Source organism: Epargyreus clarus, unplaced genomic scaffold, assembly GCF_041222505.1.
Source record: "Epargyreus clarus isolate Ecla_fem2 unplaced genomic scaffold, WU_Ecla_fem_2.2 ptg000016l, whole genome shotgun sequence".
Lineage (NCBI taxonomy): Eukaryota > Metazoa > Arthropoda > Insecta > Lepidoptera > Hesperiidae > Epargyreus > Epargyreus clarus.
This window is the reverse complement of record NW_027332224.1, coordinates 7,661,929-7,686,376: the sequence shown is the minus strand read 5'-3', so window position 1 is coordinate 7,686,376 and position 24,448 is coordinate 7,661,929. Positions and strand designations below refer to the sequence as shown.

Genomic DNA, 24,448 nt, shown 5'->3' with positions numbered 1-24,448 from the left:
CGAAATCTAAGTACCTTATAAATTATGAATCAATTCGTTTTAATAAAAATATCTTGATTTATTTATAAACAAAAAAGTTTATACAAAATAGTTATTTTAATGACAAACTAAATACTACAATTTGTATATAATTTAAGTAGAAATAAGAAAAAAATAATGCGCGCTTTATGTACGTAAATGAAAAAAACGCACAACATATTTAGTATACATATATAATATAAAATATATAAATAAACATACAATTTATTTATTCATGTCAAATAATTGAAAAAATATTATATTTATTAAATTTATTTAATAAAATATTTAACAAAATATTCCTTAAAATCTGCATCAATTTCTGTTTATAAATATATACCTATTTCAACTACTATTTAAAATTACTTCCTACTTTACTGATTCTCACTAAAACCTTTTATTATCGATAGCATATCAAATCTAATTATATATAATGTAAATAAAATAAAACCATATTGTTACATATTAATATATATATAAATATAAAGTATCTTATATATTTAAATTTTTCCATATCTTTTTATTATTAGATTGTTATATTTAAGATTATATTATATTCATTTATGACACGACATCACATTGAGTCGCGTAGGTAGAGTCCGGGCCAAACTGCTGTGTTAGTGTGCCCTTACGTTATTGAGTATATGCTAACTAAACCTGTGCGCAACAACTTCAGAGCGGACTAGAAGTTTGGCGCGGACTATACTACATTACAATTTACAACATTGTGTAACGTAAACGTGACGTGATGTGTGTTCGACGGCATGGCACAACGTTATCAATACTATGCTATGAAATTTGAAAGGAAATTGTATTATCATAGGTCATCAAAAGATTCGGCCCTGGACGAGTTCTCTTATTGTCGATATTAAGAAGATTTTCAGAAGTCACAGAAATGCAGAAAATACCGTCTTCATACATTTCTTTCTTCAGAAAAAACAACACGATATTGATCGTGGATCATACCACGATCCGATGTCGTGTTATCGTTTTTTTTTCGATGCATCGTAACACGACCCAATACCACGACACGTGTCACGATACAACGTCGTATCGTAAGTATAATTAATTTCGCAATACGAGGATAATATGATTATTATCCATTATAACATCATTTCTACAACTAATTTACTTATTTTTCAAGAGTTATATAACTATATAGTATTATAGTTACCATATTTTGTATTTAGACAAATTGGTGTGAGATTTCCTGTGTAAAATATATCAAATGTGCGTGTTTTAGCAATCTACCTAGTTGTATAAAAGGAAGTAAAATGTGTATATTCTAAAAACTATGATTGGCTGCAACGGAGTTATTATCTTAGATTCTGTAGTATTATTTAGGTGCATGATAGAAATATGATCTTAGGCACTTTATATCGCTATTATTCTCCTAATATTATAATTTATTATACTATTTAGAAATGCAAAAATTCTGGTCATGGAAAACATAAAATGTTTGTCTTAGTTCTCCCTTGTTGGTGTATATTATTAGGAAAATGCTCTTCCATGAAAATCTTCATGACTTTTACCAAATCTGGAACCATTTCCAATGTTGTTTTTATTTTATCTTTTGACATTAATGGTACTAGTAACGCCATCTCTTGGGGAGTAGCAGACAACACTTAATCAATATTAAAATTAAAAATATTATAGTATATATAATAATACAGTCATGGTTATAATATATTGTATGTACTTTATCCTTAGTTCTATAAGTAAGATACACGATTAAATTTTTTTTCATTACCATACATACCTTGTAACTCAAATACATAAAAAATGATTTGGTGTAATATTTTTTATAAATATTTCTTTACACACTTCAAAAGGGAGGAGGTACTATATTCAGCTCTATGTATTTTTATATGGTTGATTGATATTTAATTTATCTGTGATAAAAAAAGTTAATTGTTTATGTATGATCTTTCTCGTTTTCGTAAAATCTGTTGTTAAATTAGCTTATAAATGTCTTATGTATTCTGTATAATAAATAAATGTCTTAAAATTGTGTTTTTCTTTATTCTTCCTCCAGCAATTACTGTCCCAATGCTGGGCACGGATCTCTTCTCAGAATCTAGTTCGAACCTTTTGTGGTTCGACTCCGGCACCGCACCGCCAATCCTATTTCTGCCTATATGGCATATAACAGTGGTGTTAAACGCTATGTTGTGGCTTGAAGGGTGTGGTATACGAAACGTGTCTACTTAGTCCTCAGGGGTAGCAACATATTAGGTATAGTCCGCGCTAAATTTCTAATCCGCTCTGAATTTGTTGCGCGCAGGTGTAGTCAGTGAGCCAATGCGGTCGAACACAACTACAAGCATATATTCCGTAGCAACAGTAAGAGCACACTAACAGGGCTATGTCTCTGCGGGCGAGAGTGGACAGCGCGCTGTCTTCGTTCCACTGACAATTTCTGTTGTGATTTCTATATATATTTTTTTATATATATATAATAGGAGTAGCAGACGAGCATGCAGTCCACCTGATGGTAAGTGGCTACTGCGGCCCATGGACATCTGTAATCAACCCCAGATAGGATTAGATATTCCTACCTGAGGTCAGCCACAAATGCGCTGCTACCCCTGAGGACTAAGCTGGAACGCCTCGGAAAAGTCTGTCTCCCTTACCACACCCTTCAAACCGGAACACAGCAGCGCCTAACACTGCTGTTATTAGGTAGAAATAGGTGTGGCAGTGGTGCCGCCGGAGTCGAACCACAAAGGGTTCTACCACCTTCAATGTTCAGAGCGGACTAGAAGTTTGGCGCGGACTATACAGGGATTCATTAGATTATGGACGGCAGTGGTCACCTTATACCAAGTGCATTTTTTACTGCTTCCATTTCGTAAAGGAAAAATAAAAAACAAAAATTAAAGAATTATTTTTTTGTTTAATGTAATTCTGTTTGAATTCTAATAAAATATAAAATAAATTAAAACTTAATAAATTTATGTAACGAAAATGATTATGCATTTAATTAAACTCAAATAAAACTTAACACTAGACTAAAACAAGATAAAAAATAACAGAGAGCAAAAGAAATATATTTCTCCTATAAATTTTATTTTTAATGTTAAATAAATAGTTCCTGATAATAATAATTAATCATCAATTTTTTTTTATATCTTTTCGAAATTGGACAGGTTCTCCCACTCTTTATTCCATATGTTTATCTCTTCAAAACTCTACAAATAATGAATTTTTAAAGTTAATTAAATTTATGTAACAGTATTTTATATACATTTTTTTCAAAATTCTTATGAAAATATCATTCAGTCAATGATGCATATTTGCATGCAGTATGCAATTTTTACAACATACTTCAAGCTACGTCAGTCCATTGCTGTCCCATTGCTGAGCTCGAGTCCCCTCAGAATGAGAAGGATTAGGCCATAGTCCACCGCGCTGTCCAAGTGCGTATTGGTAGACTTCACATACCTTTGAGAACATTTTTTAAGTCTCTCGGGTATGCAGGTTGTACGATGTTTTCCTTCACCGTTTAAGCAGGTGTTAATTAATTTTTAATATACACAAAACTTTAAAAAATCAGGGGTTCTAGGATTGAACCTCGGACCCTCAAATTTTCAATCACAAAATACTATACTGCTTCCTTCAAGCTACACTACAATTTGTTTTCGAGTTCTAACTGTTTACACCCAGTTATACCAAAATCAAATCATAATTTGTAAAACTCAACCACTTTTCTTTCCTCTCTTACTCGTCTCCAAAATCTGCTCCGCCCATTCTTTGACTGCATCAAAATCTCTTAGCGGCCTCGGTTTACCCGTCTTAGGATTTATCGGCAGCTTCCCTTGTGACGTCATTTTGTTCTTAGCTAACGTTGAACCATGTTTTCTCTTCATATGCTTATTACAATTGGACCAGTTTGCAAAATCCATCTTACAGATAAGACAGGAATACGGTCTAGCCCCTGTGTGTTGATTTTCATGTATTTTTAAAACGTTTTTGTGTTTAAACGCCTTTTCACAGTACTGGCATTGGTATGGTAGTAAATCTGTGTGAGTTATGAGATGTCCTTTCAACTGTTCTTTGAGTCTAAAAGACCGTTGACATTCAGGACATTGGAACGGCTTAATCCCATTATGAGTTTTCAAATGCTTCCGTAATCTCGTTAAAGTTAAGAAACTTTTCTTACAAATCAAACATATTTGTGGGTCGGGTTTCTCATGGATTATCTTGTGGTTTGACAACGCTCCTTTAGTAAAGAACGCCATGCCACATCTATCACAAGTGTAATCTCTCCGTCTGTCCGTATGCAGCTTTTTATGTGCTCGTAAAATGGTTACACTCTTCGAGACTTTTTGACAAATGTTACATGTCAAATCGTCCACAGTTATTGGCCTCTCTCTTCGTCTAAAAGGTCGTTTTAATTTGGGTGGGTTATATACTGATACATGTTTTTGGAGATCGGTTTCGTCTTTGAAAATATGTCCACAGGTGGGACAGAGAGGGTCGTTGGCTAAGTGGTCGCTTATGTGGATTATGTCTGTTTGTGTGTCTTCTAGTCTGCAGTTACAATACTGGCAGTAATACCTGAAAAGGAATAAAAATAAATGATGTGAGATATACAGGTACGTGCGAGATTTAAAACAATTTTATGGACTAGCTGAATTACACAATACCATATATTATAATATGGGTGGCAACCTTAGTACCAACCAAGCAATAGATAGAAAGCCTTATAACACCACTGTTAGGACTATTATTGAAGGGTGTGGTAAAACTAAGACACTAACATATTTTTTTTTTTTTATATAATATAAGAGTAGCAGACGAGCATGCAATCCACCTGATGGTAAGTGGCTACTGCCGCCCATGGACATCTGTAATCAACCCCAGATAGGATTAGATATTCCTACCTGAGGTCAGCCACAGATGCGCCGCTATCCCTGAGGATTAAACTGGAACGCCTTGGAAAAGTCTGTCTCCCTTACCACACCCTTCAAACCGGAACACAGCAGCGCCTAACACTGCTGTTATTAGGCAGAAATGGGTGTGGCGGTGGTGCCGCCGGAGTCGAACCACAAAGGGTTCTACCACCTTCTAATGTTCAAGTGTTCTGAAATACTTCAAACACATGTCTGTTACCAAATTGAAGAGGACTTAAATCCTATTTGGAGTTGACTTGTGGAGGTAGTCTCTTACCAATAGGTGGCTACCAACAGCACCATCAATTATAAATAAATTTGATTTTTTATAATATCTGTATTGATAAAATCTATACTCACATCAAATTAGGCCTATGACCTCTGACATGCTCAACAAAACCTTCAAAGCTTTCACAACTCTTCGCGCAATCAACACACTTAAACCCAAAACACTTCCCATGGACCTCCTTCACATGATTCCTTAGAACATTTTGATCCGGAAACTTGGTATTACAGTACCTACAGACCCAGGGATAATCCCTCCAGGTCTCAAAACATTTTGAGTCAAAAATCTCCACACCGTACGACAGTAACTCTTTTAATGCTGTCATTTTCTTTTTTGATATTTTTTCCGTTACATTTGTCTTGTTTTGGTATTTCTTGATGTGCTTATTCAGATGTTCTTCATCAGAGAATATTTCTCCACAGTTGCTACATGTGTTGCTGTGTTTGTGTGTGTTTTCTGAGCTTTCTAGTTTTATATTGCAGTGTTCACAGAAATGTCTGGAAAAGAATTTATGTTAAATTTAATAGAAGTCAGACACCAACAAATATAACATTTTCTACACTCATAAATCACACATGAAGCATTAACCCATTACTGACCCACTGCTGGGCACGGATCTCCTGTCAGAGTGAGATCAGAGTGGATTTAAGCTTTCATCCACCATATTTGCCAAGTGGAGAAGGAATAGAAGTTGGAGAAAGAATTCTCAAACATACAGAATTCATCAAGATGTTTTCCTTCACTATAATAGCAAGTTATAATTAATATTTACTTAATTCGCACACAACCTGTGCAGTGGACAATTAAACCCTGCTCGCTCTGATAGGAGATTGATGTCCAGCAGTGGGACAGTAATGGGTTGACAACTACAACTTCTTCTTCAAAATCAGAGGTGCATGCCTGGAATTTGAACCTCAGAAACCTGACTGAGAGTTAGGAGTTTCAACTATGCCCAAAAATACTTACTTCAACCCATCTCTATGTTCTAAAACATGGTCAACAAAACTCTTAAACTCAGTTTGGACTGAACCGCAATCAGCACATTGAAAACCATTGCAGACACCATGTATCTTTCTAGAATGGTGTCTTACAGCTGCCATGGAGTCTAAGCTCATGTTACAGTGCGCACATGACCATGGGTATGAACTCCAAGATATATTTTTAACAATTTCAACATTGGCAATTGATTCTAGTATTGTACTATTAAAATCGACAGAATTCCCGCAAAAATTGCTTTCAACTGACTCTACAGACACTTCTACATCCAGTTTCAAGTTAGAAGCAAGGTTTTCTTCCTTCTGCGAGGTATTTTCATCATCAAATTCACAGTAATTGTCTCCATAATCAGGCATAGAAATCATATCATATTCTGACTTATAAATCTTAGATAAGTCACTTAAAATCACTTGTGATGACTTAACTTTGTTTACAAACTCGCTTAATACGTCTAAAGTACTCAAACACGAAGCACAGACGGTTTCAGATAGGTTTTTATTTGAAAAATCTACACACGAAATATTACAACTTGTCATTTTTTCTAATATAACTTCTCGTGTTTCAGTATTTGTCGTGAAGTCTATAAGCTCGTTTAGAGGTTTTTGTTGTGCGCAAAATCTACAGTAAAATAATTGGCTCATTTTTATTTTTAAGGCATTATTATTTTAAATAATATATTTCACAGCTGATTGCGTTTGGTAAATGACAAACTCAAATAAACATTAGAATTGTGTAGCTCGCGAGTGAGTGATATAAAAGATATATATCTTCACCAAAGAGCTAATCACTCATCAACTCCGACGGATTTGAATTATATCTTTATATCCGCATCACATGGTTTAGTTCATAGATTCAAACGATTCCGGATATAAGATCTTCTTCAACTCAACAGTGTTATACTAGCTCGCGAGTGAGCGATGAGTCAAATGAGCGACTGACTGAGAGTGAGTAGTGAGCCTGATTCGAGTCAAATGCGTTGATTGAGATATATAACAGTTACGGTTACGTATTAAACACTAAATTAAAATATTTTATTGCTAAGAACATGGAAACCGGGATATACAAACAGCGTTGGCTGTGATAATTCATATATAATTTCTTGCCAGTTTTGTATTAATTATAGGAATCAAAAATGTTGTCAAAACATTTTGATCTGATTCTCTGATATACTGATATAAAATGTCGCGTATCTTTACAGAGCTACTGAGCTAAAGTGAGCTATTGAGCTAAAAGAGTGATATATATCACTGAGTTCAAAAGATATATATCACTCTTTTCACTTTAGTGATACATTTTGCGCAACTCTAATAAACATATATTTGTCAATGTCACTTTTCTTTTTCATCGTTTCAAAGTTAAATACCTCTATAATGCCAATTAGATTATTCCTACTGTTAATAATAAATATTTAAGTAAAAAAAATGGTTTACACAATACTGTGGAGTAAAAGTTCGTACATTTATTGAAGCTTTAAAAAAAAAACAATTGCATAATAATTGGAAATAATGAACTTTAAAATGTATAGCTCAAAGAGTATAGTAACCTATGTATAGGTTACTTCAATAAAGCGCGAAATACAAATAGTGTTTCTCAATCACACATTATGGGGTATGAAGGGTAATAAAAATTTATATTATTAAAACAAGTACCAACCAGAATGAGTGTTATAAAACTCATTAAAGTAAAATAAAATGAAGGAGAAAAGTAGAACCAAAATATTTATTCTTCAATACAATTTTTTAATTACTATTATTATTATTCAAATTTAATGTAATGAAAATAGACGGCTTTGATACGCCATAATTGTTACAACAAATAATACATTGGTCTCCTTGCCAACTATTCAAGTTCAGAATAAAATTATAAAATATACATAAGTATATACTATAATACATAATACATAAGCATACCTGATTTATAAAAAAAAAAATATCTCAAAGGTGCGCGGTGGACTATGGCCTAATCCTTCTCATTATGAGAGGAGACCCGTGCCCAGCAGTGGGATGTTAATGGGTTGATGATGATGATGATGATATACTATAATATAATATTTATCTTTCAAAAATTTGTTTAACTACACTGGCGACCATTGCACTCAGATGACCAAACAAACAAAATTAATATTACTACTTTAAAATTAAATTTGTTAGAAGAATAACAACCATCTTAATAAATTAAAAATTATTTATAAAGTAGGTAAAAACTATATTATATAGAAACAAGGAATTGACATATAACTCCATAGACCTCCAACGACTCGACATAGATGGCGTAACACTTATTCTAAATCACAATATCGCGATTTTTTAAATATGTAACTTTGAATACAAGCAGATCCTTATATTTTTATTAAATTAAACTAAAAATAGGCTTTTATATATCTTCTTGGTACTATTATTTTAATATCTTCCATCTTGACTTTTAACTTTACCATTACTTAACAATGTAAGGGTAATATTACTAGTTTTTTTTGCACTAACTCTAGGCCTGCCAGGCCTATTGGGAGCATCGAGGACCTTCTTCTTCCACTCTAGAGTCTTATTACTCTGCGGCTCGATGATTATTTCACCAGTCGTTGGATTCACAGGGAAGAGACCCTCTGGTGTGTGTTTTTTCTTCGCCATATCCATACTGTGTCGTCTCTTCATATGTTTATTATAATTCGGCCAGTTTGTGAAGTCTCTTTGGCATATTTGGCAGGAATACGGCTTGACACCGGTGTGTTGTCGTAAATGTTGATTTAAGATTGTCTTGAATCGGAAGGATTTCTGGCAAATGTTGCAGACATACGGTAACGAGTCTGTGTGGATGATCGTGTGGGATTCTAACTGTTTTTTGAGCCTGAAGCAACGTCCACACTGATCGCAAGTGTACGGTTTGGCTCCATCGTGAACGCCAATGTGAGTGCGTAAACCATAACGCGTACGGAAGGCCAGCTTGCATATTTCACATTGGTGAGGTCTCGAGTCATCATGCAACATCATATGTCCATCTAGATTATTTTTACTGAGAAAACTCTTGCCGCACTTATCACAGATGTGGTTACGTTTTCTATCTGTGTGTGTGAGGAGGTGGGTGGTCAAGCTTCCCTTGTATTTGAAGGTTTTCTTACAAAACACACATGTATGGTCGTCATCTATCTCCACAGCAGGTACACCTCGTGACTTCTTATCCTTGTTATATGTCTCCGAGTGTTCCGTTAACTCAGCAAGACTCGGGTAGGTACTATTGCATCCTGGGCATTTGTACTCGGAGTTCAAGTGTGTTGTCTTATGTACAATTGAGTCGTAGGTTCGTGGGAATACCATATGGCACTTAAAGCACGACCGCTTCAAGTACTGCCTATGTCGTTTGACATGGACAATAAAATTATCGAGTTTTAACTTTCTCAAGTTGCAATCTGCACATTTGTAAGCATTACAACAACCGTGGATTTCCATGGAATGGTTTATCAACTCGTCAACGGTTGGAAAAATTGTCTCACAGTACGCACATGTCCAATTATAGTCCTTCCATGTCGGTTTTTCATCTGGCACTATATTTTTTGTCGACTCGGCACTGTTTTTCTTATGTTTTTTGCAAACATTGTTATTTAACTCATTTTTACTTTGATCAGATTCGTTATTAGTAACCAAATCCTCTATCTTTACTGTTGTATCGTCGTACGTGTCTTCAAAAGTCTCGAATGACTCAATTTCGGTCTCTTGCTTAACATTTTGGGATATTATTTCATTTAGCTCGCCTTGAGCGGTTTCTACATGTAATACAAAATTGAAAGCGTTGTCCAAAGCCTCGATACACGTGAAACAAACTGTTTTAGGCAAAAGATCTTCATTAGAATCTATATTTGGTACCTCTATGTGAAGGCGTGATAATTTTTCTAAAAGCTTATGCCTCTTTTCTTCATCCGTCTGAAGGTTTATAAGTTTGTTGTAAGGCTTCGAATAAGCGCAAAGACGGCAGTGGGCCGTTTCCGGATCACTCATATTGAAGATCAGTTTTATTTATTCATAATACTAAAAATGCAAAATATTTCAGTAACATCAATACATCGCTTACTTATTGTCAATTGTCAAATGTCAGTTGTCATATTTTATGATGAAAATGTTAATGTCAATTGGCATGTTGCCAGTGTTAAGTTTTAAGAATTCGAAAGAATCGAATTACTCGAATCATTTTTTTGATCCACGTGATTCCATGGGTTTAAAACTTATACGATTATATAAAGCAACTTACATTATTTTTTTTTTATATTTATATATATATTTACTATTACAATTTATTCACATCTTTCTACAAGATAATTTATTTACAATTATAGTTACTATATATATGAAATTGTACGTAATAAAATAAACAATAAACTAAAAAAAGGACTTATTTACAAAATATACAAGAAAACTATAAATAAAATAAGCCATCTAAAATTGCCGTGTGACGCATGGTTCCCAAAACGCTGGCGGCGTTTCCTTGCTGCACGGCAAGACTCAATCTTTGTGCAAAATAGCCGCCAGCTCTTTGGTCACCGGAAGCAGTGACAAGTTTGGTCGACATATCTGACATGAATTTTTTCATGTCAGATGACCATGGACCCATTGTCTCTATAGCAAGCGCCGCAAATAAGTAACTGTCTAATAAATTACTATATTTACGACGCTTGATAGCCTGGGCATGGTCGGCTGCGGCCCCCGCTTTCACTGAAGTATAAGCTAGGTGAGAGGGGGCTAAAGTATCAACGCATGTTGCGTCCCATATCAAGGGTCGTCCGAGACTCCATGGAACTAGAGTGATTCCATCAGGTCTCTTGCCATCGTCTCTAAAAAGACCTGGGGGTTCTAAAGTCGCTGGTATAGAGACGGTAGCAAGAGCCCGACGAATCAAACTGTTCAGAGTCCCGTGACGATATAGCCTGCCGGCACTCCTGATACAGGACAAGCCATGTCGACCCAACGTGTCCACCTCCTGCCCACACGGACAAAAATGAGACTCGCAAATCTTGGCACCGAGCCGGAGACCTATAGAAATGCGCAACGTTATAGGATCCAGCACGGTGCCAATATTGTTGGAAGGGAGCGCGTGTAGCCAATGTCCTGATTCACTTTGGGCAACAGCTAATAAACGGGCCCTATCAGAGTTGTCAGAACATCGTTCCAGAAGACAGGCAAAAACAGATTTAAGAGCTGGTGTGTCCCAAACGGATTGCTTGGTTTTATCTGACATAGATATATCCTCAGCCGGAAAGCAACCACTCCAGGCCTCCTCAGCCTCTGGCATGTACGTCACCCGAACATCATCCAAATTAGAGTTTAATATATCGGAGATGAGGGCGATCGTACTATGACAAGAGGCCAAGAAAGCCGGAAGCGCCAAACTTTCCGTGGTGCGGACACCTATGCCACCAAACCTAACCGGAAGAGTTGCCTGCATCCAGGATCGATCATCAAATTTTAAATTTAGAATTTTGGATAAGCAATTTTGTAAAAGCGTATCTAATACATGAGTGACAGATATTACTTACATTATTTATACATCAGTCATATTTAATTTTTTTTTAGGAAAACAGTTCAGGTTTTTCTTAGTAAATATGTTATAAGTGGACACGCCTAAAATATATTTGTTCAATTAAAAACCCACTAATTTATGACTTACGAGTTTAAGGTATTTTTTTAAAACATTTTATGATTTAAAGGTGGTAGAACCCTTTGCGGTTCGACTCCGGCGGCACCACCGCCACACCTATTTCTACCTAATAACAGCAGTGTTAGGCGCTGCTGTGTTCCGGTTTGAAGGGTGTGGTAAGGGAGACAGACTTTTCGGAGGCGTTCCAGCTTAGTCCTCAGGGGTAGCGGCGCATTTGTGGCCGACCTCAGGTAGGAATATCTAATCCTATCTGGGGTTGATTACAAATGTCCAAATTATATTATATAACGGTAAGTTAAATATTTCGTAAAATCGATATTTTAGTACTCGATTAATGTAAATGTTTTTATAGATCAAAAACGGGCAAACATAACCAAAGAATATAGTAACCTATGTATATAACAGTTTAGTAAATATTCACTTATTCAGCATAACATTTACATAAGCAGTATTAAAACCCTTTTTAATTTTTCAAAATTTAGTTGCTAAGACTGTTAATTTTGGTAAGTCAAATTTTGTTCACTTATCTTATCTCAAAACAAATAAGCAGTATTGCCATTTGCCACTTGTAGAAAAAACGGAACGCAAGCAAGAAATTTGTTAAAAAAAAAAGGTTATGATTTGTTTTGTTTGCAGATTTCGATGGAAGACAGAAGTAAAATTTTCTAATATTTTTCTATGAAATACGATGGAAACGGATAAACCTACGTATTGCCGTCTTTGCGCGGAACTGAAGAGTCCCGATAAAGTATTAAATCTAGTGAAAGACGAGAAGATATGCAAAGAAATTGTGTTTAAACTCGGTTTTTTGAACGCGATGTATGTGGAGGTGAATTCGGACAAAATATTACCTAAAACTATTTGTTTTCTGTGTTACGACTCTTTGAACAAGGCTTACGAGTTCCTAGATAAGGTGAAGAGATCACAAGATGTGTTATTGCATTTATTTTCGAACGAGGATTCCAAATTCGATTTATCGGACGATGATAGGGCTTATGATTTCTTAAATAACGACATATCAGAGAGTTTGCCTGTTAAATTGGAGGTTCCGGCTGACACTGGCCACTCAGACATAAATTTGAAACAAGAACCAAAAGAAGAAATAGATAGTACTGTAATTGACGAATCGTCTGTATCAGGCGACTACGATCAAACACTTAACGTACAGGATATTTTAGACGCCGCTATGTGTAAAATGCCATTTACAGAAGACGTAGAAATCTACGCGAAAGAAGTGTCTGGGATTGATAAAAAAACCGTTTTAGCGTGGAAAGATTATCCTTGGATATGCTCCTTCTGTAATATCGAATTCTTGGATGCAGTTACTTTAAGATCGCACGCTAAGATTACCCACGGTAAATGTAATGCGTTTACGTGTATCGACTGCAAGAATTATGGGAAAAGTGATTTTAATTCATTTATAAAACATGTCAGACGGCATAGAAGAAAACTAAGGTAACTAGATTTATAATATTACACTATTTTGTTCATATATTGTAAAAGTAGCAAACGAGAATGTAGTCTACTATGGACTTTTGTAATCAACTCCAGCCTACCTCAGATCAGCCACAAGGGACTAAGGAACGCCTCAGATAAGATTGTTTCCTTAACCACCTTGTTCATACGATGCAGTGGTTAATACTTTTGTTATTCGGCAGTAAAAGTGTTGCCTCTGGAGTAAGACCAAAAATTGCTCTATCTCCATTTAATGCAGTCCACCTGATCCTAAGTGGCTACTGAGGCCCATGGACATCTCTAGGGAGTATTATATTTCTACCTGAAATCGGCAACAGATGTGCCGTTACCTCTGTAGACTAAGCTGGAATGTCTCAGATGTACATGAACATGTATATGAACAGGTCTCTCTTACCACACCCTTCAGACAGCAGCGCTAAGCTGTTCATCATCAACCCATTATTGTCCCACTGCTGGGCACGGGCCACCTCTTAGAATGAGAAGGATTAGGCCGTAGACCACCGCGCTGGCCAAGTGCGTATTGGTAGACTTAACCACTAGGCTATCACTGCTGTTATTAGTTAGAAATAGGTGTGGCGGTGGTGACGACGGAGTTGCACCACAAAGGGTTCTACCAACTTTGGTTGCCACACTACCTTTAATGACAATGTATAATGAAATATGTTGTTTTATTACAGAAAACGTTGCTACTACTGTGATGCAGTTATTGAAGAAGAAACCTCAAGCACCCACCTACAAGAACATTTCCAAAAAAACGAAGTGCCATGTACCTTATGCGGTGAGGTGTTACGTAACGATGATGCTTTACAACAACATTTAGGTGAATACAACTCCATCAAACCAAAACGAAAACCTCGGAGGAAACGAGGCACTCCCATCACAGAAGCAGATCTCACTTGTGAGCTATGTAAGAAAGTGTATAAGAACCCAAACAGCTTACGAGACCACATGAAAATCCACACAAATGACCGTAAAAGGAATTTTACTTGTGACCGGTGCGGTAAAATGTTCTTCAATAAGGGTACATTGACATCTCACATAATGTCTCATGATCAAGTCCGTCCACACACTTGCCGGATCTGTTATAAGTCGTTCCTATTCCCTAATATGTTACGGAGGCATGTTGAAATGCATTCCGGTGTCAAACCGTACTCCTGTGAACAGTGTGGTCGTTGTTTTAGACTTCAGTATCAATTAAATGCCCATAAAATCATACATACCGACTCAATGCCTCATGTTTGTCAGTATTGCAATAAAGCTTTTAGGTTTAAACAGATTCTAAAGAACCATGAACGACAGCACACCGGTGCTAAACCGTATTCGTGCCAGAATTGTGGTATGGAGTTCACGAATTGGTCGAATTACAATAAACATATGAAACGAAGGCACGGAACGGACACTTCTAAGAAGAAAATCACTCCGGATGGAGTGTTCCCAGTCAATCCACAAACGGGACAGATTTTTCAGCATCAGGACCCTGGCACGGAGGAGTGGAAGACCAAAATCATGGTGCCGGCGAAACGAGGCAAGAAACGGGGTATCAAACAAGAAGGTAGCTAGCGACATGTTAAATGTATTATTTCGCTAATCATATGAAATTAAATGAAATATATTTATTTTGTATAGGGCTACGGTGGCACTTACAAATTGTCAGATACAATATTTTTTCTTAAAACTACTACTGGATCGGAACGCAACCTCAACTGAGAAGATATGGTATGAAACTTAGTGGGTTTGTCTTTTTTTCCACAATAATTATTACTCTTTTCTTAAATATGTTATTGCTTTACATATTTGTTACTAGCCACCATGCATCAATTCACCACAACAATTGATAGCATCGTATCTAGGGGCTAGTCAGATGGTCAGATGCCAGGGGACCTTCAGAGTGTACCGACCACACAGTTTACCGACTTACATAAAAGAGAATAATTATGTAATGAATTGTTGAAAGTTGGTTAAAAAAGGTTGTCAAGATTTATATCTTTTTAAGAGCCTCTTTTGACAACTTTTGAGAGGAAGGATAAGTCTTAGAGGCGCAAAATGTATATGTTGACGAGCTTTTGCCCGCAGCTTCGCTCGCGTTTGAAGTAATATTTTCATGTCCTATTTTATCCCCTTGGGGGTAGAATTGATCAAAATCGTTTCTTAGCGGATGCCTACGTCATAACATCTACCTGCATGCCAAATTTCAGCCTGATCCATCCAGTGGTTTGGGCTGTGAGCTGATAGATCACTACGTCAGTCAGTCACCTTTGAGTTATATATATATTTAGATAGGAGTACAAAATTAAAATCTTGCCAGACATTCTACACCCCATCCTGTCATTATCCTGTTAAGACTAAAAGAAAAATGTAGGGTACCAGACTAATGATCCTACTTTAGTCGTGAACAAATTAGTATCAGTCTTTGTCTCAATTAGCCTTTTCTCTGCATACAATACTTACTGATTTATATATCTACGAGCTTTTGCCCGCACTTCTTTCGCGTTACGAAGTAATATTTTCATCCCCTATTTTATCCCCTTGGGGGTAGAATTGATCAAAATCCTTTCTTAGTGCCTACGTCATAACATCTACCTGCATGCCAAATTTTAGCCCGATCCGTCCAATGGTTTGGGCTGTGCATTGATAGATCACTATGTCGAGTTGTCACCTTTGAGTTATATATATTTAGATTTTAGACCCTATTAGGAGTATGTTTAGTTATGATTTCTAGGTCAATCAGAAATGCAATGCATATCTAAGCACTCCTAGGTCTAAACTACTTGATATCTTAAACCTAGAACATAAACTTAATATTTGAGCTAAGTACTAGCTTTTGACTGACCAAGGATCGAACCCAAGACAATTTCTTGTGAATTGTGTTTAAATAATGCTATGATAAATTCATTATATCATTTTATTTATTGACTGTTTAATTATTTTTAAACAATTTTAATGTAAATTTAATTTGATTTTATAAACTAAAAAGTTTAAATTAAACAGCAATAAGACTGCCTTATTAAGATTATTTTTATGTTTGTTTTAATTATTATTTTAAATGTGGTATACAATAAAAAGTATTAATTATCCTGAATATAATGTACAATACGCATAAATCACACGAAATAATTAACTATGTATAGTATTTTATTGAATTAGTAAATATTTGTACATATACAGAAATATATTTTTTATTAATAATCTGTTTTTTTACTGTGGCAATCACTAGACAATTCGACAAAATTGAGTCATTATCCTGTGCCAAGTCTGGCCATTTCCTTATTTCAATAAAAGAACATGATGTGTATTTGGTAATCGCCCATTACCGTCTCTGGATATCTGTAATCAACCCCAAACATATTTATGTATATGGTCGACGACCAGATACATTGGTATCCTTGTTTGCTAAGTTCCAGCCATGCAAACCAAAACTCACCATATCGATACCTTAATTCGCAAATCAGTCAACTCCACTTTTTGTCAAAATGTTTTTTTTTTTATTTTATTTTGATACATAGATTAGTATTTTGATAGTAAATGGCGTTAACGAAATCAAAATAAATAAAAAAAAACATTTTGACAAAAAGTGGAGTTGGCTGATTTGAGATAGTTATTCTATGGATTTGCGAATTAAGGTATTGATATAGCGCTTAACATAAGTCACAAATAGTTTGGTATAAGATGCCTACCACATTTAACTTTCTTCACATACATCACCAGCTTTCCAAGTTGCTAGACCTCTATAGTAAATATTATTTTCTATTTATATAAAAAAGAAAAAAATAATTTAGTCCTGACCATAGATTTTTCTGACTCTGGTTGAGTACCGGAGTAAACGGATCAAAAGTGTTATTTTCTAACAATATTACAAAATCATGTTACGGGTGAAGCATCTTTACTCGCAAAGAGAGACAAACATTTTGGTGATATTTTTTCGTCAACGACTTTCCTTACATGGCAGGCAGTGATGCCATTTTCTTTTAAATATACAATCCTGTCATAGAGTATTAAGTTCTCAAAAATTGGCGGCAAATGGTTTTGAAAGGAAATATATAGAGCTGCGTTAGTAAATGTTGTGTTTGGTATTTTCTCCCACATTGATTGTAGTTCTTTGAGATTGAATGCCACTGAAATTTCGTCTTGTGGTTCTTTATTTTCAGGGTCCGGAGCAGATAGAGGTATTAATTTGAACCCTTTAGTGGTAGCTTCTTCCGCATATCTTGCGAAATCATTTTTGACCAAATGATGACGTACTGCTTTGCGCCTTATTTTCTGTACTCTGCAATTATCTGAAATAAATGTAATTAACACGCTTTTATTTTTAATTTTATTTCATCTAGGATCACGAATAAAATATTATATTTTGAATTACTTTCCAAGTGTCGAAGGATTAAATTGGCCTTTTACAAGTAGTAAATAAAAAAAATACATACAGGCGAATACAGAACCTCCTCATTTTCGAAGTCGATTAAAAACCAAGGTGCGAGCATTGATCTATAACTATAACTATAAAATGTCATTGGGTGCGAGTATATAACTGATCAGTAAAGCTACTTGTAATTTCTGTCTTCTCATGTGCTTACAGTAAATACTAATGGCCCATAGTGGCCCACTTCACATCGGATTTAAGTATACTTACATTTATTAGCATACACTTTCAATAGTGCTCTTGCAAGTAAATAAAATACCCTGTCTTGTATATCTTCATCACGAATATACGCGGGCTGTGCAGCTACCCTCAAAAACGGTATGTCCAAAAACTCATGTGCTCCATATTTTTCAAAAATCTTTTTCAACGTCTCACTTAACGGAAAGTTTTTGAATCTACGTTCATCATCTGTTTTGGCCGCCATTTTGTGATAACAACATGGTGTAACGACAAGAGCGCGGGAATTCCGCATTTTTATAAATAAATTGATCGCTGAAACCGTTAAATCACCGCACGCATGGAGTCCCATGAAACAAAAGCCGTTGTTGTAGTCCGGAAATTTATCTTTTAAATATCTTGCGATGTTTGCGTCGGAATTTTCGGAAATCATATGCCGTATGTATTTGACTTTCGATAAGGATTCCGAATGATATTTTCTCTGATGTTCTTTGGCGTTTACGTAGAAGGACTCCTTGCCCTCTAGTCCCAAAACGTTGAAGCCAGTTTTTACAAACAGTTGAAGGTCTATGTATCCCTGAAAATAATAAAATTAACTTTATCTACTTACTTAAAGAAATATAAAACTGCATTACCGGCAATGTGGCAGACCACAGATCGTAAGAACATCTTCGACTATAATTGATACCAAAATACCACAAACACAAGATCATATTTCAGCTCCTATTCGCATAGTGTATTCTTAGGCCAGGACTTACATAAGCCTATTTTATTCATCTGAGGGTTAGGGTCATGGTGTCGAGCGAAGTGGAGCAAGTCCTTTATTGACCTCCTAGTCTCCAAAAAATTATCTATAACCATCAGTGACCACCAATAATAGTTACTAACGTTAATTTAAACTGAATAAATAATATGTATCAAATTGGTCTCATTCATGTGAAAGCAATTGTAAATGTAAGCTTACCAACCCAGCACCAAGGTCCACGACGGTCTCACAGTCAACAATTCTGCACATATTCTTAATCTCTTCCGCCAAATAAGCTACCTCGTGCGCCTTTTTCTGGCTCATTGGAGTCTGAACACTATTTGACGTATTTTTATCCGTAAAATTGTCATAACAAGGCGCTAACCTCTTCAAATCTTTGAAGAAAACATCCGAAAACACGCTCAAATCTATCCCCTTTTCAATATCTGTATTATTGTCTGGTTCATGTAATTGTACACAAAATTTCAAATCGTCTGTAAGCACGTCAGTGTTAGATTTCCAGTATAAATCACGATAACGTGTAAGGAATATCATACATTCTTCGAAATATTCCTCTGCGTCAGAAAAAGCCGGGGGTAAGGACATTTTTGAGCCTGAAACAAGGGAATTAGAGCAAACTACAAGTACTTGTATATAACGAATGTGGTAGAATATGAGACGAATCAATTAATCTATATTTTTTAATAAAGTTATTTAGCATTATTTATACAGACATAACTTGATGAAACTGATAATAATTTTAATTCCTCGCTGTATTTTGATTACTGTAGTACTTAAACCTGTAGATATTACTAAGAGCAAAGAAGTAAATGCACCTACAATGCATATCTTTGAAGTTCTTGTCTTTTAGGAAGGTCGCTATTTACTCTTGTTTAATATATTACATTTAAGTATGCATTTTAAAAGTAAACATGCCTGAAAATATTTCTATAGAAATTGTGTATGTTATGTACCTACATATAATATTTTTGGGTATAAAATAAACACAAAAAGCCAGAATAAAATATTTATTAGCAGTCTTAACGTTTACACTTTGCCATAAATACATTTGATAAATAATATAATTTTTCTGACAACACTTTTATTCTACGAATAACATTTAAATTTATAGTAACATTTTTTAGAATAAAAGTTTTACATCTACGTTCAGATATCACGGATTAAAATTATTTTTTGGCTACATCTCAACAAAAATAATAGTTATATTTTTTCTATTTCTAGAAGAGACTTCTCATTTCTACGTTATCAAGTAGGTGCTAAAAGCATAGACTTAAGTTAATAGATATGCCCTAACTTAAGAAGACATTACTCAATTATTATTTCCAAAATGTGTAATAGCATAATAGACAAAGAACTTGCTCGAACCAGTATTAAATCGACGGCAACAAAGAAAAAACGGCTCTCTACAACTTGTAGATAGCAGTTTGTTCTTTGCTACCGTCGAAATAATAATCTAACAAAATTACAAATTGCATCACATACTTATACATATACAAAAAAATAAGTACTTGTAATGTGTGGAAAAGTAGATTTAAAAATAAATTAAGCATTCTAGAAATCTATAATCATGCTTTTGTTAAGCATAAACTGATGTTCATATTCAATTATCATCAACTTTAGTCTAAGGAGAAGATTGTTAATTCACGAAATGAATGTTTCATTAATATCAATACTAAATCATTTTTAGGGTTTTTATTTTTAATCGACTTCCCAAAGAGAGGTTATTTTTTTATAATTTAGGAATAGTAGACGAGCATACAGTCTACCTGATGGTAAGTGGCTACTGCCGCCCATGGACATCTGTAATCAACTCCAGATAGGATTAGATATTACTACCTGAAGTCGGCCACAGATGCGCCGCTACCGATGAGGATGAAGCCGGAACACAGGAACGCCTAATACTGTTGTTATTGGGTAGAAATAGGTGTGGCGGTGGTGCCGCAGGAGTCGAACCACAAAGGGTTCTACCACTTTCAAGGGTTTTAGTCTTAAGGGCATATCTATTTATACAACATTTGACTGAAAATTATAAGTACTTTCAAATACAATTAACCTTCATAGCTTAAGCGAATTTTAAAGTAAATGCCATCTCGATATGTACTTCAATGCATAAATAATAAAAATTAAACATTACAATTGCATTATAATGCATACAGTGTCCTTTTAAGCGCTAAGATTTACCTCCTAGTACTTATAACCTGGTTGAACCCACGCGCCGCGTATTCTCCAGGTCTTCACTATTTCCAGCTCTTGCCCAGCAGGGGTTATCTATGCTAAAGATATAATTATTGCTGAGGTCCACTTATCTTTTCCCATGCTTCGCTCTCCTTCCGTAGCTGTTGCGACGCCCCGTCACCGATTACGCATTTCCCCGCCCATTTGGTCCTCGGCAAGTATTTCTGGCATACCTCTATGAGATCTTCCTTCTTGACTGCTAGAACCCTTTCACGTTGGGTCTGCCATATGTCGTAAGACAGCCCGTAGAGGAATAAGTCTATGCCTTTCATGAATTCAGCGATTGGTTGGTCCATTTGCTGCAAGATGGATAGTTTCGCTTCGAAAAGATTCTGATCGTCGACTAGGCCCGTGTTCTTCGCCATCCAATCTGTGGTGTCATCGAAAACATCCATGGTAACTCTCGAGTTCGGGTCCCGGTAGGAATAAAAGTTGAATAACCCATCCATGGTCAACATGGCTCCACCGCCGTACGCGCCATTTTGCTCCCTAACAATCGGATGCAAGTATTTCGAAGTCAAAAATCTGGTAAGCACCCTCAATTTAGGATAATCCGGGTCCGAGTATGGCACTGTTGGAATGACTTTGGCGCAAAAGTTGACCGGAATATTCATGGATATGTGAACACCACGGTTATCTTTTGGTACATTCTTGCAATCGGTCCAATTGATGCGATTATGTTCATCTTTATACACTACATCTTTGCACAAATCGGTACAGAATTTATCAATTGCTTCGTGAACGCCTTGGTTCGTGTTGCAGTAGTGGAAAGCAGCTCTTAAATTGTCGCCTTTCAGAATGTTTTGGGCGATCGTGTCCATAAAGTTTTGGATATCTTCCACTGTGTACTTGTTCTGTATATCCTGCATATTCATGACATGGCGAAGGCCGAGTAGATTTTCTTTGCATTCGTCGACAGAGGAGACCAAAGCACGTGCGGCTTGCATGGCGAAAGTGTGGCCGCTGTCGATGATGCCGCTCGTTAAGGAAGAGCAATAGTTGGTTAACAGCATGTTCATTCTCTCTTTATTGTTAAAATTGGGTTTGCTGAATATTTCCATCCAGATATCGAGCATTTTCGGCAAGTTCTCATCCAGGCAATGACTGTTTATGAGAACGCCTTGTTCGTATTGTCCGGGCTGATCGATATGCTCTGTTATATGCGTGATAAACGATAGTCCGGATGTCGATTTGCTGACATACTTGTCGAAATCTCTGTAATTGTACGATTTCGTATCGAATTTGTCGACAATGTAGATGAAGAAGGGGAGCATTTGTCGCTGGCTATCGTTTAGGCAATCGGTACCTAATACCCCTTTGAAATAGGTGACCCCATTTGTGTTCGCTTCACACAATTGCATGGGAATATTTCCAGAAATTGTATGTTTAAGTTCCGGAGCAGTTTTGTTCAGAGTAATCTCGTCGATCTTAAGGCACGGAAGTACATCGAGATTCTGCACCTTCTTTTGGGCTCTAGAAAGTTCTAGACCTTCCTTGTAAATATCTTCTTTTTGAGCTTCAGTCAGTGCACTGACTTTTTCTTTCAACACTTTTGCTTCAGCTGTGTTAAATATATCATCAAATTTTGGATCAGGTTGCATTGTCATTATCAATTTGTGATGATTTGCGATGAAGTATTTTTCAATGACTTCCTTAACGTATCGTGGCTCCATTAGATTAGATTTAAGTTGATTCAGTAAATCGTTTACTTTCAAGGCATTTAGGATAGGACCATTATGGTTCCACAAGGGCATAAGGTTGAAGAGAACTTTCAGTCCAAATTTTGGAGACTGATGCTTTATAGATAGCTCGAATCCATGCAAGACACTTTCAATATGCTCCTTCTCAAAGCCTTTACTGAAAATCTGCTCTATAGTTTCATTTGCAATTTTTTCAACCTCTTCAAACTTTGATTTCTCAACATCTCTTAACCCGAGAACAAATAATGTATCACGAATTTGGTTGTCATAACCAGTTAAGGAATTGTATCCCCCAGAAATATTTTTCTCGATCAAGCTTTTGTAGAATGCTGAATTGGGGCCAATGATCATCAACTCGGCTAATGCAGTCATCATAAATGTCTCATATAAGTTTGTGATATCCGACATAACATATCCTATGGCAATTTGATTTTGTTTTTCAATCGGACCACCATATTGGTCGACTCTGCACTGAATATTGGCTCGTTTCATGTTTTGCCATCTGACTTGTGGGGAAACAACACTATTTTTTGGGTCTAAATACTTGTACTGGTTCAAATATGCTTCGTTTACGAACTTAAGGTTTTGTTCAAGTGGGAAGTTTCCATATGAATAGATTCTAGCATTGCTTGGATGGTAGTAAGTAGCGTGGAAGTTCCTTAAATGATCATGTGTCAACTTAGGGATGTGTAAGGGATCTCCGCCGGACACATAACCATATGTTCCATTAGGTAATATAGCGTTAATGAACTTTTGACCAAATAACGAGCTTGTCTCTGAAAAGGCACCCTTCATTTCGTTATAAACAACACCTTTGAAAACTAATTCAGAGGACTTATCCTCCAAATTTGAATGTTCTAACCTCCAGCCTTCTTGGAGGAAGTCGAGTCTCTCCAGATTAGGTCTGAAAACCGCATCCAAGTAAACTTTCTGGAGATTTCTATAATCAATTTCGTTTTGAGATGAAAATGGATAAAATGTGTAGTCCGGTCCTGTTAGCGCATTCATAAATGTTGCGAGCGATCGATTTAACATTTTGAAAAATGGATCTCTTACTGGGTACTTCTCAGACCCACATAACACAGTATGTTCTAGAATATGAGGAGTACCCATAGAATCTTGTGGAGTAGTCCGGAAGCCCACGGAAAATACATTATTAGAATCATCTCGCTCTAAATGCAAATATTCAGTCTTTGTTTTCTCGTGAGTTAAAAGGTAAGCTGTCATATTGTACTCCTTGATTGGTTCCACTTCAGTACAGAGGAAGCCATGATAAACTTTACCGGGTTGCAAGTTCCTCGATACTGACTCCTTTTTTTTCAAAATATTACTACTGTAGTGGATTTTGTGCTGAGTGGCCAGTGTCAAGCGATTTTGGATCTTCGTCCAACCGCATCTCGATACCCTCGAATACATTTCAAATTTCTTTCTTCGAATCTGCAAAAATAAACCACCGCTCACTGTTTTTTCACTGGTAACTAATAAAGGCTATGGGCGTGCGCATTCAGCCAATGCTGATAAATTAAAAATAAAAGCAGAACCCGACTGCTCGCTGGCATGAACTGTGCTTTTTATAATTTTGTTTTTAAGGTTTTTTTTCGAAAGCTGACAGAGGATTCCGGTTTATGAAACAAATGAATATGACGCAATATATTTAAACTTACGAGTTGTTTATCCTTTGAAGATGGAGTAATACGTAGTTTGTACTTTCAGTTGACTATTGCTTCTTTATTTTACTAGATTGTTGCGGTATTTCATAACAATTTCTATATTTTACATTCGCTAACCTCTCACAGCAGGCACCGATTTGACAATTTGTCAGTGTCCAATGTTACCATTACCCGA

At 35.9% G+C, this 24,448-nt stretch overlaps 3 protein-coding genes and 1 long non-coding RNA gene across 4 annotated transcripts in view; 2 read left to right on the top strand and 2 right to left on the bottom strand.

Moving 5' to 3' along the window:
* Positions 1 to 24,448, top strand: part of LOC140748472 (uncharacterized) — a 47,558-nt gene that overhangs the window by 5,295 nt on the left and 17,815 nt on the right. The gene's annotated exons all lie outside the window — the stretch shown is intronic.
* On the bottom strand, positions 2,895 to 10,264 carry LOC140748481 (uncharacterized). Its single transcript, XM_073081294.1, has 4 exons — positions 8,598 to 10,264; positions 6,166 to 6,860; positions 5,274 to 5,696; positions 2,895 to 4,578 (listed from the first exon to the last, which is right to left on the bottom strand). The coding sequence occupies exons 1-4, from the start codon at positions 10,179 to 10,181 to the stop codon at positions 3,717 to 3,719; spliced, it is 3,564 nt and encodes a 1,187-aa protein (XP_072937395.1). The 5' UTR covers positions 10,182 to 10,264; the 3' UTR covers positions 2,895 to 3,716.
* On the top strand, positions 12,472 to 16,497 carry LOC140748618 (uncharacterized). Its single transcript, XM_073081462.1, has 2 exons — positions 12,472 to 13,290; positions 13,989 to 16,497. Exons 1-2 carry the CDS (start codon positions 12,524 to 12,526, stop codon positions 14,869 to 14,871), a joined length of 1,650 nt encoding a protein of 549 aa, XP_072937563.1. The 5' UTR covers positions 12,472 to 12,523; the 3' UTR covers positions 14,872 to 16,497.
* Positions 20,080 to 24,441, bottom strand: LOC140748459 (presequence protease, mitochondrial). Its single transcript, XM_073081258.1, has 2 exons — positions 24,268 to 24,441; positions 20,080 to 24,040 (listed from the first exon to the last, which is right to left on the bottom strand). Exon 2 carries the CDS (start codon positions 24,017 to 24,019, stop codon positions 20,954 to 20,956), a length of 3,066 nt encoding a protein of 1,021 aa, XP_072937359.1. The 5' UTR covers positions 24,020 to 24,040; positions 24,268 to 24,441; the 3' UTR covers positions 20,080 to 20,953.

Bases quoted from the DNA above. Each gene is read 5' to 3' on its own strand.
- LOC140748481 (XM_073081294.1), bottom strand. From the start codon at position 10,181: ATGAGTGATCCGGAAACGGCCCACTGCCGTCTTTGCGCTTATTCGAAG. The intron at 6,861-8,597 runs TAAAATAATAGT...TATATTATTTAA, and splicing joins AAAGTCAAGATGGAAGATAT to AATAATAATGCCTTAAAAAT. The intron at 4,579-5,273 runs GTGAGTATAGAT...ATTCCTTTTCAG, and splicing joins GGTCATAGGCCTAATTTGAT to GTATTACTGCCAGTATTGTA.
- LOC140748618 (XM_073081462.1), top strand. From the start codon at position 12,524: ATGGAAACGGATAAACCTACGTATTGCCGTCTTTGCGCGGAACTGAAG. The intron at 13,291-13,988 runs GTAACTAGATTT...GTTTTATTACAG, and splicing joins CGGCATAGAAGAAAACTAAG to AAAACGTTGCTACTACTGTG.
- LOC140748459 (XM_073081258.1), bottom strand. From the start codon at position 24,019: ATGTATTCGAGGGTATCGAGATGCGGTTGGACGAAGATCCAAAATCGC.